At 43.6% G+C, this 19,889-nt stretch overlaps 1 protein-coding gene across 1 annotated transcript; it reads left to right on the plus strand.

The window, feature by feature from the left end:
* Positions 1–2,455: 2,455 nt before the first annotated feature.
* LOC125940175 (uncharacterized) lies at positions 2,456–17,727 on the plus strand. The gene is made up of 8 exons (XM_049655965.1): positions 2,456–2,611; positions 6,528–6,543; positions 7,932–8,273; positions 8,569–8,910; positions 11,612–11,637; positions 12,759–12,948; positions 15,512–15,635; positions 16,644–17,727. The coding sequence occupies exons 1-8, from the start codon at positions 2,549–2,551 to the stop codon at positions 16,675–16,677; spliced, it is 1,137 nt and encodes a 378-aa protein (XP_049511922.1). The 5' UTR covers positions 2,456–2,548; the 3' UTR covers positions 16,678–17,727.
* The last annotated feature ends 2,162 nt before the right edge of the window (positions 17,728–19,889 follow it).

The following is a 19,889-nucleotide window of genomic DNA, read 5'->3' on the forward strand; positions in this document are numbered from 1 at the left end:
TGTGAACATAGGTTCAAAAGTCAGTATTTGAAATCGGAGGCACTATAGGGAAAGTGGGTAATAAAGAACTCGTTGTTTGTGAGTAAGGTGTCGTACATGAAGTCTGTTGGTTCAGATGTATTGAAACACATTGCAGATCAAGTATATTTTCACGAATATGGCATGTCCAATATATGTCAAATTGAAACAAGCTCGAACAGAGCACATGATTGGCATTGTGTTTAAAAATTGTCTGTTTAAAAATTTAACAATATATAAAAAATTGTGAAAGAATAGCGCAAGAAACCAGCGTCGTGTGTTAAAAAATATTAGTATAAAATTGAATGTAATCAAAGTTGAGCAGGATATCACTCATAATTGGAGATAAAAAGACACTAGCTAGGAGAACATAATATTATTTGTCGAAAAGAAGTCCACAGCAACAATAGAAATACTCGTGAATGACACGAGGACTGCGTTTTTATGCACATTGATGTCAGAGCGGCCAGTGAACAACATCAGGGCTCCTATTTACAAAAAGCTCTTGCTCTAGAATTATTCTTAAGAGCAGATTCTGGCCAGTCCTCGTGCTAAGCGCTATACTAGCGAAGGTTACCGGCCAACGGTAAAGAGCAGCTCCGAACGAAAAAAGACCTTAAGACGTCTTACAAACCCAATTTCTTAAATTTTCCAGCTTATCAGGAACTACTCCGGCAGCTCACAAAGTAAGGTGATTCGATATGAGTGAAACATAACTTCTTTTGAATTAAACAGTCAGAGAACTCAAACCAAAAAAAAAAAGTTACCTGACGTTTCGAAACGGAGTCTGCTCCTTCAGGAGTAAGACGTCGGGAGCCCCATCTGTGTTTATATGCGTTTCTTGTGGTTAAACCAGGCGTGCGGAGAACTTGAGGAATCAGTAGAAATAGATTGCGGAAAGAGTTCCTGAGGAGCTATTGATATTTCCTCACCTTTTTGAAATGTGTCATGACTCTAAAAGAAGCGGACTTCGGTGCTGCTTTTTCTCCAGGACGACGGCACCATCGAGGTTAGTGTGGTAGTCGAAGAGTTCACATTGTTCCACCTCAGCAAGGCGTTCCCTGTTGAGGTGGCGAAGATCACCCTTGTGTGGCCGGATGCTTCAAATAAAATTGTTTAATTTCGCCAATGCACGATGCGACGCATACAACTGCAGTTTTTTTAGTGTTCATTTCAGTTTTTGTTCCCATCCAAGCAGATCTCAGTCCAACGCTTACCTTCTATAATGTCAATAGGTACAGCGCCATGCAGACATGACAGAAATGCGTAGACACATACTGTCTGATATAGCTCCCGCTGTACGTATAGTCATGAATGAGCAAGAAGCCCACGTTTTCACACCTTTGTTAATGCATTTGCCAGTATGCAGACATTGACCACGCGATTATCATTCTAAACGGCGCACATTATCGTACTCTAGTCAGCTCTCTCAAAAATTAAGTTCTGGGGTTTTACATGCCAAAACCATGATATGATTATATGCCACGCTCCGGAATAATTTGACCCCCTGGGGCTCTTCAACGGCCATTCAATGCACGGTAATCGGACGTTTTATTGCCATAGCAATTATATGGTAGGGAGCCTACATGCAACGCCGTTATTGATATACGGGCACTCCTGGCGCATTTCTGCAGTCACCGTTGCCGCGATAGTCACCGTGAGTTTGTACACAACTTAGTGAAACATATTTCAGAAACTGATTCGAAATTTAAAGATAAACAGATCCATGCTCTGTGGTCCTTGCGTTGTGCAGCCATGATGAACCTAAGGATGAATGCAATAGTACTCATGGTTACAGTTAAACGTAGAAAGTGAAAACTGCACACGTATTACACGTCCACGTGTATCAAGCAAATAAAGAAACGGGAAGCTACGCAATATACTGCACTACATGCAATGCAACAGTTTTGTGCTCTATGTTACAAGATGAAATTGCGCAGTGACTGCTTAAACTAAGAAATATGCACAACAATGTATAAACCGACAGCGCCTGCGATATTTGTTGCATTACGACAATATACCTGAACAATCTGTGCGTAAAATATCCGTTTAGAAAAGCCTGAACGCATCTAGCAATAGAGCGATCTTTTAAACGCTCGATGCTAGGTAGGAACACCAATGCATTGTCGATGAGGTTAAATTAAGATTCTGCCACTGCAGACTTTGCACAAGGCAGCGGTACTGTCAAGGCAAAACAGAGTGGCGTTTATTCGCTTCATTCCTTCCTATCTCAAATCCCGCTTTGTCTCCCATTCCACTATTTTAGAAGGTATTGTTTCCTTGGCTTCCAAGATAGCGCATCCTCTGCTTAAAACGAAAAACAAAAGTACTGGCTATCAGCGTCTGTAACGCCCCTGAAGTGTTCACATAGTCTCCCTAGTTATCGCGCAGCCGTGGGCGTCGGCTAAATAATGACGCCTCTATAAAAAGGCCTGAGCAGGTGCTATCGGTGCTCTAGAGACATCGGCTGGCGCCCAGTCGTCTTATCCTTTGTTTATAGTATAGTATAGACAGACGTACACACAGCATCATGAAAGGCTGCTTCGTCGCATCGGCTCTTCTGGTTTGCCTTATCTTTCAAGTTACCTCGCAGGTTAGTATTCTGGTAGCTACGGTAAACGTGCCTTAAATATATTGCCTCAAAACTGCATTATTCAAGGGGTCCGGGCAGGGAAGAGGCGTTCCTCGCAAACAACGCACCTATACAGCTTGCTTACTGCGGAGAGGGGCCGAGTCGCTTCAGCTGTGTGTATAAAAAATGACAACGAAAAGTGCACCTTGTGTAACGCTTGCATTCTGAAACTACAAGAAGTGCACGCCTTTTGGGGAGTCATAAGTGAGTATGAAAAGTGTACAATCATTGCATTCTACCGGTGCTAACATATGGTGCAAAACTTGGAGGTTAACAAAGAAGCTCGAGAACAAGTTAAGGACCGCACAAAGTGCGATGGAACGCAAAATGTTAGGCCTAACGTAAAGAGACAGGAAGAGAGCGGTGCGGATCAGAGAGCAAACGGGAATAGTCGATATTCTAATTGATATTAGGAGGAAAAAATGGAGCTGGGCAGGCCATGTAATGCATAGGATGAATAACCGGTAGACCATTAGAGTTACAGAATGGTACCAAGAGAAGGGAAGTGCAGTCGAGGACGGCAGAAAGCTAGGTGCGGTGATGAAGTTAGGAAACTTGCAGGCGCGACTTGGAATCAGCTAGCGCCAGACAGGGGTAATTGGAGATCACAGGGAGATGCCTTCGTCCTGCAGTGGACATAAATATAGGCCTGATGATGATGATGATGAAGTGGTGTTTGCCGGCATGATAGAAAAGTTCGCTTTAACTGAAGTTGCATTGCTAAAGAAATTTGCCTATTTTCGCGACACTTTAGACGCTTGAGAAAGTGGGAAGCGGCAGTGGCACACTCATTCATGAGAATTCTATAGTGCCTCACCTCATATACCGCTCCCCCCCCCCCCCCCAAGAAACAACATTTTAGCCTTTTGTGTTTTACGATTTGAGGCCTGCTTCTGCAGCCGATGCGCACGGTCCGAATACGTCGTAAGAAAAACATGGCAAATAACTATTTACATCCAGCCTATCATTTTATTGGCGCCCACGTTTTCTTATAAATAAAACATAGATGACTGCCGAATATAGGTAGACAGCACTGTCTCGGTAGTTACAGCATGCTCGTCTTTCTTGTGTCAAGCAAAGTAGTAAATAGCTTAACGTCTTATAGTCTGAATTTTATCACCAAAAAAAAAGGTTTTGAAATTTCAGTTAGAAACATGGGGGTGCGAGGTAAGAACACCCGAAATTACTCTCGTACCCTTTGCTAAGCTCTCGGAGGTGATTTTTAAAGCCCTTAAAAAACTCAAATGAGCATCTAGCAGGAAACAATGCCACTATATTCAATGCATGTTTACTAACTGAACAAACTCAAACTTTGCAGGTACGTTTTTGCCTGGCATGTTATTACAACCTGTGAAAATGTCGGTATTGTAGATATAGTGACTTCAATTTCTGCCCCTGAATAGATGCAGTTTCTGAAGTCGTCGCCCTCGTTGGAAGCAACATGCGCAAAGCGTTGTTCTTGGAGTCAGAAATGACAATACGCTTAAGCGCAGTTTTTTTTTTATTGGTTGACAGCACGTAACGTCAAAATCAGGATTTATCTTGCTTAAGCATCCCGTTGGGAATTATGCCCAGTGATTTGGGATGTTGCGAAATTGCGGCAACAGACTAGAAGAGGTCAAACACACTTTTCATCTTATTGTGTACGGTTTGTGTGATCTGATGTACACAAATGCATAACGTAAAATGTGTCTATGTGGGGCGTATTTTCGTAGCGCGTGTTAAGTCTCTACAAGCACTTTAGCCTTTACGATCAAGTTCTTAAACGAAAAGAAAAAAAAAAACGAACTTAAACATGATAACTACGTAATGCTATTAAGAAGTATGTTCTTTACGTGAGGGCGCTGTTACATATCAATCGCTTAATTTTAGCACTATATGAAGTCTCGGACGGTGCTATCATGGGCTAATGCTTTATAGATTTCTTTGTGTATATTTTCTTATCAAGAAACGCAAGTTAGTCATTAAAGAGGACTTCAGTCCACGTAGGCTACTGATGTATACGATCACTGCTGACACAAGCATTAGACTTTTCACACTCTGACAGAGGTGTCACCCTTCTCCTCTCGTTCTTGCACATTTCCCGGCAACAAAAGAATTCACATAAAGCTGCCCGATGCTTTGGAGTACTGTCAATAAATCATCAGACTCGGGAACCCTTTTTAACCAAGTTTTCGGAACAACATTCTCCTAAAATGAAGATCGAGAAAGAATATAGTTGAATTAAACCAATAATTTCTTCGTCAGAATGATATGAATTCGGTTGAGTTATGCGATGTCGAAAAAAAGATGCAACACCAGAAATACTCTCTGGAGAGAGGGTGTGCAGACAATAGGAGCCGTTCAAGCAGTTCAATGATCCTGATTGAGTCTGCACTCTTTCTGATCAAAAAAAAAAACAGAGCCGCAGTAATCGATAGACGATAAGGGCAGCAAGTGGGGGCGTCTTGTTATTGAAGCCCCGCGAAATCTGTTAACGTTCGAGTGAAGCATTCAGGTGCACCGACCTCAGCGGTACATGCTATGTTTCAGTGCTTTGGTTGATGTTTATCTTGCTTAGTTTATCTCTGATTTGCACTTAATTTATCTCCAGTTAAATATTGCAGCAATTTCAAGACTTCGCGAAAAACATTCCGAATTCGGAAATCTCCATAGCGCCGTACGCTTTACTAAAGCGTCCAGATTTCAGAATGCAGAGATGTGACGAAACGACAAGAAAGGCACATCGTAATCAGTATTTGTGGAAACTTTTTAGCAGTGTTAAAAGGATATTTCATGTGGTTGCAATGACTAAGGACTGAAATTAACGCCATTCCGGTTTACAAAACGCTCACTGCAACTTTATTTTCATATTTTCAAAATTAAATTAGTGCTTTCTAAACCCGATTTGGAGGATAAGTGATCTTTGTCTTCACTGAAGCGACGTATTTTAATTGAAATGCCTCGGCAGGATGATTTATTGTCCTATCCGTGCAATCTTCAATGTAATCTTGCATGATTGTGAAAGCACGTCCCATATTAGCACCTAGCTAAATGATTCTCTCCACCAAAATGCATAGACTGAAATGTAACGTCTTCAAAGGGCACAGTGAGTTATGGAATACGCAGTAGTGGGGTGCTCTAGATTAATTTCTACCAGATGGGTTTCTTTAACTGCCTATAAATCTAAGTATCTGAGTGTTTTTAAATTTCGCCAACATGAAAATATGGCCGCCGTGGGCAGAAATTGCACCCCTGACCTCGTCCTTAGCAGAAGAGCGTCAGAGTCCCGGTACCACTATGGTGGGGCTAAAGAAAATGTGTGAATTACAACGTGCATTTGCAGGAAGAGAAGCCTTGAGCGAGATTACAAGCGCATGCTAGGCTGGTGTTGGACTACGTCTCCTCTTCGCTACAGTCAGTTTAGGTGCACGTTAATGAACCCCAGGTGGTCCAAAGTTTCCGGAGTCCCCCACTACGGCGTGCCTCATAATCAGATCGCGGCTTTGGCACGTAAAACCCTATAGCTTAATTTAATTTTTTAGCGCTCACTTCTTTATTAGCCTAAATTGTGTAAAAGCAGTGGCAATGTTGGACTCAGAAAAGTTTCCGTATTTTCAGCCTGATCTATCCTTTCAAAGCTGTAACCTACCGCAATTCTGCGGTACCACACATTTCTGTGCACATCATCGGAGCTTGTCGTGCATCTAAAAAACCTGCGTATTCGATTGTACTAATCTATTTGCACTGGTTACATTTCCTTGTGTTCGTTATTGCTGAAACGTTTGTACAAAGTGTTTTACTGCAAAATGAAGTGAAGTATGCCTTAATCTAGGCAGTGGCATTTTCCTCTTTGTTTTTCATGGAACAACCTTTCTGGGCCAACTCTCTCCGGCAGTGTGATGACTACGATGGTAAGCATATTGCACATCATTGAGAGTATAAAAATAAAAACGGTTATCTCAGCAGCGAGGCGCTGCTAGCAAGACTTAACAAGACTGTTGTTATACGCCTAATCACAGAGTAGACAATATTACAGCAAAGAAAACAGAATTTTGCCTAAGCGACGCAATTTTGCATAGGAAAACATCACAGGGAGAGACTGGTGACAGTAGGGAGACGTGTTATGAAAAATGCCTTTCTCTTAATTGAAAGATTTATGAGCTCACTGCACTCTGTCATTTTCATTCTGATTAATATAACGATGGCATAACCTAATGCGAATTGAACCGGATTCTATATGCACACTTGGCGCTCAAGTAGCAGCGCTTGAACACCTCAGTGTCACACAGAGTGCATTCTACTTATTTAAGTTTAATAGCAGCGCATTGGAGGATCGCACGTTAGTCAGAAGACCGCGCTAAGATTCCAAGGACAGCTGTGGTGTCGCCATGGCAGGAACACCATTTGGCACTGCGATTATACCTTGGCGAATTCGCCACTTGCCTAAAGTATACTCCCATTTTATCCTTCATAACAGCGCGAATTATTGGGACGCGCAGACATCTCAAACCAAGACAGCGATGACAGCTATGGTAATCTAAGTAAACGGGTCCCATGTTATAACTAGAATGCAACTAAACCTGAAAATGTCTCATTGATTGGTGGTACATTTTTTCAAAGCAGAGATTGCATCTTGGTAAGCGAAGAATTGGTTCTGCCTCACTTAAGTATGCAGTAGCTGTCAACACCCCTGTCTTGTGTCGTCTTACAATACATGCCGTTATTTCGCCCTATACCGAAGATGAACGAACACCAACTAAAACTTATAATTACACTACGCTTAATCCAACCAAATCTTATAACCTACCTTACATGCAACGAATTATACCACTTAAATACTTATGGACATATGAATAGGATGACATGATGACGGAGAAACGAATCTGGTGATACTAATGACGTCTACCTCTATTGTGAAAGTCCTCGTGGAAACAGAATTCGAGGACCTGTGCATACTCGAGTCGGTCCCTACAAACGACTGTTTGCCCGACCATCCAGCTTGTGTAAATGTATAGGAAGGCGGGCTAATTCACAATACCTGCAAATTGTATTCTTGAGAACCCATCATTGCTGTTTATGTTTAAGCAATTCAAATATTTGATGACAGCATCTACTGCAATAGACGACTTAAACCTTCATACAACGAAAAGAGGCAAAATACCCAGGAAAAGAAAGGCGAAAGGAAAGGGCGTCTCCTGCATGTACCATCTAGCATGTAGCACGTACCTTCTAGCATGTTAGCCTGTACCAACTTTTCCAACAACAAGTGTTATTAAGACGTAAACCTTGTTTGTTCTAGACCCCGTGAAAACGTCAATCACAGATGAAGAACGCGCCCCCTATGACGTCATGGCTTACACGAACGAAAGCTCTTGTGACAGCGGAATCTCCGAGACGCCCATGAGCGCCTTCGTTAGCTGGGATCCACCGCGGGTTGTCACCAGCCCGATTGAAGCTTACGTCATTCACGTTGTCTCAAGCCGCGGCATCGACATCCGGGTCCGTGTCGCTCCCAACGTGACGCAGCATGTCTTGGATTTCATGGAATGCTGGAACGCGTACATTCTTCGGGTCGAGGCCCAGTTCGAGTCCGGAGAGTCGTCTTCCTCGCGTGCCATGCTCTACGCCACCGGAGACAGAGGTAACTGAGTTACGATCGATTATATGAGAATGTTACGAAAAAAAAAACGCGGGTAATATTTGAAAATATTTCAGTGTATGATGGAACTGCTTCGCTAAACATACACATTCCACGAGATCAAGTGTTGCATAGGATGACAGTAAACAAAATTATGCGCATCGACGATTGTTATAAAGCATTTTATTACCCACTTAAGTAAACCATCTTTTAACATAGATTGCAACACGTGCGTTCGGTCTGTGTATTTTTTCTCTTCCTGCAATAACTTAAAGGCACATTGCTTAATCACCCACAGCGCGCAAGTTCTTTCCACAAGATCTGCGCGCCGTCGAAGACTTCAAGAACTGCGAGAACGGAGGAATGTACGGGTCGGTTCACCTGCGGTGGAAGCCTGCCCACCTGGGAAAGCTGAATGTAACGGGTTACACCGTGGCGATCGACTCCGACAAAGGCACGACGAACTTCTTCCGCTTGGCCGATGACGCCAGGGCCTTCAAGTACGCCCACGTCAACTGCAAGGGTACCACGGTCATCGGCGTTTCTGCGAGGACTCGCGTGAACTTGGGACTGTTCGACTACAATCCGAGCGAAATCAGCTTCCCGGCTGCGTACGTGGCCGTCTCCGCCGACACGAAGCGTGAGTATCTTGGTTATGAAGAGGATGAATTGCTGACAGGGTCATTCTAATAGCGCTAGAGAACTTGCGCACAACTTTGTGCACACGATTTTTAAGCGGCAAACACGCATAAAGGTGATGTCTCAAGCATGGCTGCCATGGCGTGTTTCCGGCTCCACAATTACTTTTTCCTCATGCAGCTTGCAAGAACATAGCCTTCGATATCCGTTTTTGTTACTCCGAGGGAACCGTCGCTGAGGCATGGGTTGGGATACTATCTATACAGGACATCTACATGCCTCAGCCTTGAGAATGCTACACATAGACAACATTGTGAATCACAGTTGTCGCTTAGCAGTTAACACAAGTTATACTAACTCTATGACTTGATGAGATGGTCAGATGACTGGCTACGGACTTGGCCAGCGCAGCCTGGAGTTCACTCGTGGGTTCTAGGTCTGTTACGAGCACACAAAGTCATCACATGGCATGTACGCGCGTCACCTTAGAACGGTGTGGACATGCCTTTTTTGAGAAGGTGACCCGAATCGGTGATTTCACCGCTTCAGACAAGTTTGATTTACACATTCTTACACATCTCGTTTCCCATAAATTTCACAAAGCGGAACATTTTTTCAAAATGTGTTCCACCTAGTTTATAAAGTCGACGTGGAACCAGGTTAAGGTGTTGCCCTTAGTGAGGTCTATCTGGAAAGATAGTAAGAGTGATGTGCAATACCAGCGCCAAGAAGCTCGACAAAAGTAAGAGGTGATGTACAGGGAAGTTTCTTCCCCTTCAGTGGAACTTATGATGTTTTTGCTAATATGTTCCGATTAGTAGAACCTGTGTTGAACTACATCAAGAGTACACTGCGGAAAAGACGAGAACACCGGAGAAGCACTAAGTTTTAAATTTCTTTTAGAAATTGTGTACTCGGATTTCTTTCGACTAACAATCCCTTTGTTGAAAGTGAGCATGCAGCTATTCCCGCCCTTCGTCAGTTGTTCGCATGCTCTGTTGACGTCAATGACGTCAAGCCTACTACGCTGCTAGCACGTCGTCATAGTTGCCGAGGATTTTCTCGACAGATGCTGACAAGAGTTCCGTGTGCGCAAACCACCAGTATAAGAGTCTTCCGCTACCACTCTGCTCATCCAAAGAACGAGGTTGCAGTTTTCGGACAATTCTGCATGCATCTGCTTTATAGTAACACCACATTTATAACTAGCAGATTTTGATACATCAAGCATCTGAGTCATTTAAATACTATACGCGTCGCAGATATAGAAAGCACATTTTGCGCGCTTGACAATGGCTTTGCGTTTGAACTTCCAGCAAAACTGGCGTCTATCACTGCAAGAATAAATGACGCCGCCATGCCACTAAATTATCAGGGACCTCTAAAATATAATGTAGTGGTGTGTGTCTCATCAATTAACAGTCAACTGTTGTCGCTTCAAGCCTTATTGAACCATTTATAACTCCTAGATTAGGAGTTAGCCGTTTATGTGGGTATGAGACCACGATCCGGGCTGCTTTTGTGTATGCATGTGAACGGCAACGATGGAACGCTGTGCAAGCGGATCTCAATATTTTCCTATTGGCGTTTGGTTTTCGCACTGCTATCAGCTTCTCTGCAAGCTGTGCAAACGTGCTTCGTCGTATGGGCTTTCCCTGACAGCATTGCTGACACAGTAATTTCAGGTAATTGCAGCACCGCCTATAGCAAGAACCGATGTGAACGACAACTGGTGACCAACCATTACATTGACCAACCAGATACATTGATCAAAACAGACCGCGCCCATGGAAAGGCATGGCGTAAACACTCTGAAGTGTGGCAATGTTCACTGCGCCACTGAATACTGTCCAGCAGGGTAGAAGGAAAGGGCATTCAGTGATTAAATGAAGACATATTTATTCTCCAGCGTAAAGTTCAGATTTACGGCACCTTCAGAGACTTATTTTTATGCCCTTACATACCTTATTTAGTACAAACCACTATTTAGTAGAGTGCGCCTTTATACGGGCGTCTGTACACAGAAAACCCAACGAGTTTCTCGGAATGCCGTGTCAGTTTTCCTTGTTTTATCCTCCAACATACGGGTGGAGGACAACAGTTGCTTTTATTGAAACTTCTTCTCGGTCGCGCATTTCTGCGCCATTTCTGGCCGTTTAATGTTCCCACCCACTGTGATTGATTCGACAACGCTCTTCAATCTGCTAACGTCATGGCTAGCTTAGAGGCGCGGGTACTGCATTCAATACGTGTCGACAACGACGATTTTTCTTTTATGTTAAGCTTTCTTTTCGAGATGGCCGTATGGGTTTGTTTCGTCGATTTTGCTGCTTACTGGTGGACGAAAGTTTTTTCGCTATCATGAAAATACTGACGTTTTTCTTATCTTCCAAAAGGTTACCGTAAATCTATGCGCAACACAAAATAGAATGTCCACAAAATGCATCTACATACATAGGCCTTGTTCGTTACTTACTGGATGGGTAAAAGCAATTCCATATTGCTAATATAACTATCACTGCATGAGGGCCTTTGATTTCTGATATTGCAGACGCCAAATCTGTAGGGCTTTGTAATGACATGGCAGCTGTTTCCAAATTCGTTTATAAATATTCACCAAGTGCTCTCACTTTTGAACTTGAACTTATAAAGAATACTCCAGTTTTGATTATAATGTTTGTCCTTCTTTTTTTCTTTTGCAGCCTACATTCTTCCTGCAGAGGGAGCGGTAAGCTCGTATATTTGTTCCGTTTACTTTTTTTTATAAATTAGGCGCGAAATAGTTCTAGTCATACTTCAATATATATTGACCTAATATCTTTCTAACTTTTAATATTTCAATCGTGCCTGCCGGAATCATAGCATTTTTTCAAACGTAGTTTAATTTTTAAACATGAGCGTAGCAATTCCCTTCAGGGAATTCAGTTTTAGCATCCCAGCTTTCTCTCCGACACCACGAAAGAATCTAAGTAATCACGGCTAGCCATGTGGCATAGCACACCGTTACGCTCGTTCCCAAATTAGCAGTCGTTTATACCATTTCTAGTCACTGCACAAACTGTATTTTATTAAGAATTATTGCTAATTTATTTGTAAAAAGATCAATCAATGCTTCTTTCTATGAAAAAAAAAAACATCCTGCTTTACGCCATGCCGTTGGAACCGAATTTGTGATAGTGTAAAGCATGTGTAAAGCATGTATGAAGCAGGTTGCCACAGCGTTTAATTAAGGTTATTTTTTGATAAGTTGAATGTATGTATTCTTTTGTCGCAATATGTTGTCTAAGTCAACATAGGACATTAAACAACTGCAAACCAAAGGCACTTCCTGAGTAGGTCATTACCGTTTTTCCCCAAAAACTGTGCAATTGCAAGGATCTCAACTGGCCCGTTACTAATTTTGCTGGCTATTGGTAAATATTCTTATGTGCATAATTAGACTTCTTACAAAAATGCTCTCCCCTCCCCACTTTATGTCCACACAAACGAATGAATTAAACCTTATTCCACTCTTCACAAAGGGGCCGGCATGCGAAAAACCACAGTATCGTAGCTTCAGTGTCACTTTCGCGCCATGGATATACATGGCGCAACAGCGTGAAACCAAGCACGGAATTGACAGCTTCACTCATCAATGAAGCAGCCTAAAAACACTCATAGTACACAAACACACAAGGAACACAAAAAATTGCAGTCACAACGCTTAATGAATAGGCTATACAATATAAGGTATTTAAAATAATATCAATAAACCCAAAAGATGGGGGTGCGGCTGCGCTGCAACTGCTCTTACGAGATCCTCTACGGCAGTAGTATCTGACTGGGATCCCGGTATGTCTCTGGCTCCAGACTACCACTGCCTCGACCACTACAGAAAGCAAGTCGATGGTCACTGAGAAACCATCTTACCCCACCGCGGAACAAAGCACTACGAAGCTGGCCACGACCACGGAGGACAGCTTCACAACCCTGGTCGCAAGCACTGAACATAGCACCACGACAACAGAGCACCATTACAGCAGCACTATCTCAAATGACGGTAAGATTCTCTTTGGTTTACGGTCCTGAGGCTGCACGCTAGACTATAGGAGGGACGCCGCTCTAGCGGGCTATATGCTGAAGGATAATTGTGACAACCTGGGGCTCCTCAACATGTACGCAGCTAGGTACAGATACCTAGATAAAACTGCATGAAGCTTTACCACTTAATGAACAAAAAAAAATCACCACCCCTTCCACTCCATCAAGACGGTCGAACAGCGAAGCTGTGTTAGTTATACTGAGTGTTACACCATGCAAGTGAAACTTTGTAAGCTGTCTATATTGTAAATATTTTGTTTCACCCTTATTTCACCTCATTTTCGCTTTTGCGTGCTTTAAGTGGTGACCATGCTTTAAAAAAAAGGTACCCCCAGATCAGGCCGGCAGCGATGGGAGCGAGTGTTCGAGCCTTTGTTGCATTCGCGGCCAGTTGACTGGCCCGAACGGCGTTACTTACGGTGGATGGGACGCGTTGGTGTCCACTGGCGACGGTGTTCCTAGCGCGTGACGGGGGATGGGACGCCTGGGCGTCCACGGTCGAAGCCGTTTCTATATATAGCGCGTTACTCACGCTTTTCTACGACGTTCCCAGACAAAGAGTCGTTGACCAAAGCTCCGCAAGTACAGCCAACGCTAACGCGAACTCCTCTCCCACTCCACTCCTCCGTTGACCTGTTTTTTTTTTCCTACACCAGCATTGGTTGGCGCGCCTCACGGTCTCCCCCTCCAAGGCGAGTATTGGACGGCGCAACTTACGTCAACCCCTCTCCCCGTTCTCCTTTTCATCTGCGCCCTCTCACAGCATTCTCACAGGGGGAAAGGGGTCACTCCAACCCCTTTCCTCCTCTTCTTTTCCTCACCTCTCCCACTAGGTAATCTGGCCCCCTTTTTAGCGAAGTCCGACAACGACGGCACAGGGTCCGCATAAGCAGCGTCGCTCTAAAAAACGTCAAACGAGGGGCCTGACTTTTTGTTAGTCTCAACCATGTGAACCAACAACTTCAAACCAAAAAAGCATTGCATGAATTACTTTACACGGCAAATCAGCTCTGCGGAGCCTCGCAAGATGGAGGAAGTATCATAAAAGGAAAAACTTGTCATACACACGAATGTAGCACGAAGCTGCCGAGCAATCTCATACGGCTTTCTCAGAAAGAACGCTTCGCAGTTGAGACAAAAATTGTCCTCGTACAGGATTCAAACCCGGGACCAATGCTTTTCTAGGGCGCTTTATGTTTAATTGAAATTTAGAAATTATAACGTGAAGGGCAAGGAAAGTGGACGAAAAAATGCGCGTGCCGCAAATAGGATCCGAACATACATCTTCGCATTTCACATTCTAGTCTCTTACTATTTGAGTAACCGCACCTTACACCTCGCAGGGTTTAACCTACCGCAAAGAAATATCAAAGAAAGTTGCAAAAGCACTGAAACGGAGGCGTGTTCGTACCGAGACATGCTGGGGGTTACGGAATGCTTACAGAAGGGTTCCAGAAGATCACCACGAACACACACCTGAAATAACTTCAAAGGAGATGCGGCTTGGGTTGATTGACATGTCATTTGTGGAGAGCGAACTACCACAACGCGGAAACAAAGGACGCACCGTATGCGTTCCCTTCCAGTTTTCTGACCCCATAAAGCCATCAGACAATGAAGCCAAGGAAAGCATCGGGGAAATTAAGTGTGGTTGAAACTGTAATGTAGAAAATGATGAATAAAAGGGAAATGAAAGCGGACGAAAAGATCACTTGTCGCTGGCGGTAGCCGAACCCGCAACCTCCGCATTCCGCCTCAGTTGCACTACCGATTGCGTTACGACGACGGCCATCAATCCGTCCACTAACTTGGGTATTTATGTTTACTAGACCTAGCCCTCGGAGTGTTAGCCAGCGCCACTCAGAACAATGGTGGGCGAATGTGGAACAACCTATTTAGCTCGATGGCGTCACGTAACACGTGATCTTGGGAGAGCAGGCACGTGGCTAATAAACCATCGCATGCTACCTAATGACATCAAGGCTGACAGACTCGCGACCCTCGCAATGAATAAACGAAAGAAGAAGAGGTAACCCTGAGGGCCTCGATTTTGTTAATCATGACCACATAAAGCCAACAGACAATGAATTAGCCAAGGAAATCATCGGCGAAATTAAGTGTGGTATAAATTGGAAAGTTGAAAATAATGAAGAAAAGGGAAATGGTAAGTGAACAAAAAGATAACTCGTCGCCGGTGGGCGCCGAACCCGCAAACTCCGCATAGCGCGTGTGGAACCTCAAACAATGCTGGATAGCCAAGTACATGCAAAATGCTTCGCATAACACAGATTCACGCAGTGCGTGGGGCATGCACAATTGTTTATTTGTTATTATAAACACCATTATTATAAACACCGTTATTGTGCTATGCATCCTCCGGGTTTGAAATGGATTTAAAATTTGACGTATTTCGATGTATAATAATTATTCAAATATTGAGCTAAATCTATTTCTTGATTATAAAGAAAACTTTTTTATGCTTGAGCTGGCAAAAATTCTCCATATATATGTACTGTCCGCAGTGGAGCCCGTTTCAACCGGGGTGTCGACCTCAACGATCCTTTGCGCCGTCCTCATTCCCTTGGCAGTCATAATACTGGTAGGGCTCCTCTTCTTCGGCTACAAGAAGTACAAGCAAACAGGAGGGTGAGATTTTTTTCTGTGTTTTCGATGAGTCTGTTGTAAATTCAACATATCTGTCTTTTACTTTCTTAGGCCCGAAAATACCTAATGCGCAAGATCGCTTCTCAATTAGGTTCTTATTTTCTCTTCTTTAAACGCGATGGTTCGATGGTGGTAACTGCATGTACATGCAGGCGAACAACGTAACCATGTCCTTATGTCTGTCATGTTAAAAACCAGTTTTCTTTTCCGGGACACTGCAGATGACGATGTACGCGTAATATTGTAGGACGGTTACACATATTGATGCCGCATTCTTTATTTTCATGTCATCTCCTGGTGTACCAAAAGCACGTCACGGGTACTTTTCGTCTTCTAAGACGACACTTCAGTTTTGATGAAAGAAACAACTGTCAATTTTCTGGAAATTTTACGACGAGAATATATTTTAACCATTTGCATACAGATTCGCTTGCTTTTGACATCATATCCGAGATAAATATTTCATGTAATAGCTTGCGAGGTAATTACAATGTGCAAGACAATGCACTACGCGTGTCAAAGGAATAATTACACGACAAAATTTTGCTCCATTTAGCATGAAAACAATGGTGAGCATTACACATCATATAATTTTAAGGAATTACAAATTCCAAACAGTTCAGGACGTCAATAGAAAGCGAGCATGAGCTAAGTTTTGTATCTTGTTAATTAATGCTGCTATGCTCTTAAAAACTCTTAAATTTTGAATGAAGATATTGAATACGCGATGCTGCGGATTACTACATCATTTATCTTTGCGGTGTCTCTGGTTGCTCAGAATGCCAACTGCAGATAAGTCAGTCTATTATAGTAAGTGTGAGCACATCCAGATGTTTAGTGAATGGATGTTAATAAATATCCGCGATTATCAGTAGTGTTGCTGCTTTACGTCGACATTGCTGAATGTTATTTCGAATGTTTCGAGCCTTCGTGGTTTCTTTTACAATGTAACGCTCAACCAGTGTACGTTCGCTCTTCTGTATATTACAGGGAAGGCCTTCTGAGCGCCAGCGACAGCCCTTAAAGCACTTCAGGAAAGCTTCTCGCAGACAGCATGTCTTCTGTGTCGACTGTAGTGTTCTGCGTTGCCTTCGGAAGAGCCTATTCAGCGCTTACAGGAATGACTGATCGTGCGGCATGCGACGCCTGCGGCAGCGAATGAGAGCATCGATCACTTCTTCTTCTTCCAGTATCTTCGCAATGACTTAAAAGGACAATTACCGTGTAATGTATTTGGACTACACTATGATAACCCATTGCCCGCACAGATACTTTTGGACACCATTGCCGCCGATGGTCGGTGCGCAAAGCAATGAACGCACTTTCATACCTTTTGAAGACGGCTGGCCTGTGCGAATGCCTTTGACTGCGTGGTGCTGTCTGCTCGCGTGCGCGCATTCATCGCCGTTTTTCTTGTCCTCTCCCTTCTTTCGATGATGCTGTTATCCTCCCCTAGTACAGCATAGCGTCTGTGCCTTCTTCCATTAATGGTTTTCTATATATCTGCGTACAGAGATTTCAAGGCGCCGGCTTGTGTCAATAAACCAAAATCACGCATCTTTCCTCTATCGACAGCGCGCATCTTACGCACCTTATTGTAGTCAGGCCAGGTAGCATTGTTTTGTTTTGTTTGCTAACCTGCTGTGGTTGCTTAGTGGTTGTGGTGTTGGGCTGCTAAGCACATGGTCGCGGGATCAAATCCCGGCCACGGCGGCCGCATTTCCATGGAGGTGAAATTAAGAAAATACCTGTGTACTTAGATTTATGCGAGCGTTAAGGAACCCCTGGTGGTCCAAATTTTTCCGCAGTCCCCCACTACGGCGTGCCTCATAATGAAATGGTGGTTTTGGCACGTAAAACCCCTTAAATAAATGAAATGTTATTTGCTACTGTTTAAGGCTTGGAAAAATATGCAGCATCGAAAAACGCAATTTTTACTGCGGTGTTTTCACTAAATTTTACGTTATCATCAAGTGTTTCTTTTCTTATATGTCCGCGTACTCACCAAAAACCATTAGCATTGGCCGGGCGAAATAAAACAGACTATATACACTCTTCGCGTTTACGAAAGTTCTTTTTATCTGCTACTGCCAGCACACAAACAACAAGACATGTTGAGAAATTACTGATTAACAGTCTATAGGTACACGTTCGAAAAAAAAAGACTGTACTCTGCTACAGGATTTAAACTTGCAGCGTGATTAGTTCTAGGCAAACAGAAGAAATTAAAAAAGCAATCGGCATTCGAGTAGAGTAGACCCAGGCTTCTGAAGACGACATTTCCTAATCGTATTTCTTATCAGCGAAAGCAGACCTGACAGTATGAATGCACCCTTTTCATAATGCTTGCACTTGGACCGAAACTAAACAATTGCGATAAGCGCTGCTCGAATGGCACTAGCTATGCGCGGAACTGACTCTCCTGCAACCGACAGGAAGAACTAATAGATGGCATAATTGTTTCGTCTTTGACAAACCCAAAATATTCTTCTTAGTTTTACAGAGAGCTTTTCACAGATCGAATCACTGTCAGAAGCAATTAAAAGCGTATTTTCATTCATCGAGCAAGTCCCATAAAGCAATTGAATGCTTGTAGAACGACGATATGGGCGCCGCTTCAACAAACACATTAAATCTCTGGACGTTCCCAGGCGCATGGCTTGGGGTGCCCAATGACTTTAAATTGGAACAGCAATTCTCAACATTAGTAACGCTGTTTGAAGTGGTCATTTCACTGTGCAAACATCTGTGAGCCAATCAGATATCTAAAAAAAAAGATATCGAACCCTTATTTTGCAGCAGTTTTCTGTTTGCCGACGCATCCACATCTGTCCCTGCTGCGCCGCTAAGCCCTAACGACTTAGGTGGGGGAGTAGGCATGGACATATTCTTTGATACCCAGGGCACGACGAAGCAAAAAAAATTGCTGAGAAGTACAGCGTAATAAGGAGGGAGCCCTCGCAGCCGTCTGTTGGCCCATACAAGCCTTGCTAACGACATGCTTCAGATAGAGAGCGAGAGAAGAGGAGAGAGGGGAGAAAGAAAATAGAATGGATTTGTGGATCCTAGGCCGCGTTTCGCTTTGCAAATATGCTCGGGTCATTAGTGAGGACCAAGTCATTAGTTTCTTATACGGCGCAGAATCTGCAGAGGCATCAAAATGCACGGGGCACTGAGCTTGTCTTCTTTCTATCTCTCGCTCGCCCTGCGATGCCTGTGTCAACTTTATCGGCTGCAGTAATAACCTACAGCGCACGGGTTACTATATAGCCCACACTATATAGAACCCACCCTATATAAGGGCGGCGAGTTCATGCGTTACGCCAAAGACATAACATCGCAGCAGGCAAATTTTTTTGTTTTCGTTTACGTTGGATACTAAGGGACCATGTTCGTGCCCCGAGCACCGGGTGCTGTGGATGCGAGCGCAGATACATTGAGAGTCACAGTGCCAAAGGTAGGTAGAGGCTGATTAAGAAGCCGTCAAAGACGCTGGGCTAATTCGTTGAACTTGGCACTTTAGGTCATGTATTCCTTTGGTTTGTGTTCGTTTTCTGCAATGTTTACCGCCGCATGCCAAGGCCACGTTTGATTCAAGTTTACCTTCTTAGACACCATTCATCAACTCGGCTTTCTATACAGACTCTCAAAAGTTCTTTTTTTACACCGTTTAGGGCATATCTTGTACCGCAACAAAATTCATCATCAATTACGCGCACACTTCGTTTATTTACCACTGTGCTCTCGCTGCTTTCCTGTCAGGGAACGCTGTGTCACGCTGATACGGGAATCCATCTTTTCTCTATGTTCTATGCATTTACCATCTCTCACGCCCTCTGATTCTTGTGCTTGAAAAACACAGAAGCATCTTTAAAATCCTTTGCGCCAACACAACTCTTGCAGTGCAGGGCCAAGTGAGAATTCGCGGCACATTTAAGTGAGCTATGATACTACCGTAGCTTCATATTGATACTTCTCGCAGTTTGACTTATGTACTTGTATACTAGACCATAGATAATCGGTAGAAGGTTCACCACCCGCATTGCCCTATGTGTTAGTGCTCACATCATGTGAACTCTTGACCCGCGGCGGTGGTTTAGTGGCTATGGTGTTGCGCGGCAAAGCACGAGGTCCCGGGATCGAATCCCTGGCGTGGCGCGGCCCCATTTCGATGGCGGTGAAATGAAAGAACGCCCGTGTCTCGTGCATTGGGCGCACGTTAAAGATCCCCTCCCC

This window comes from Dermacentor silvarum, chromosome 9 (assembly GCF_013339745.2).
Source record: "Dermacentor silvarum isolate Dsil-2018 chromosome 9, BIME_Dsil_1.4, whole genome shotgun sequence".
Taxonomy (NCBI): Eukaryota; Metazoa; Arthropoda; class Arachnida; order Ixodida; family Ixodidae; genus Dermacentor; species Dermacentor silvarum.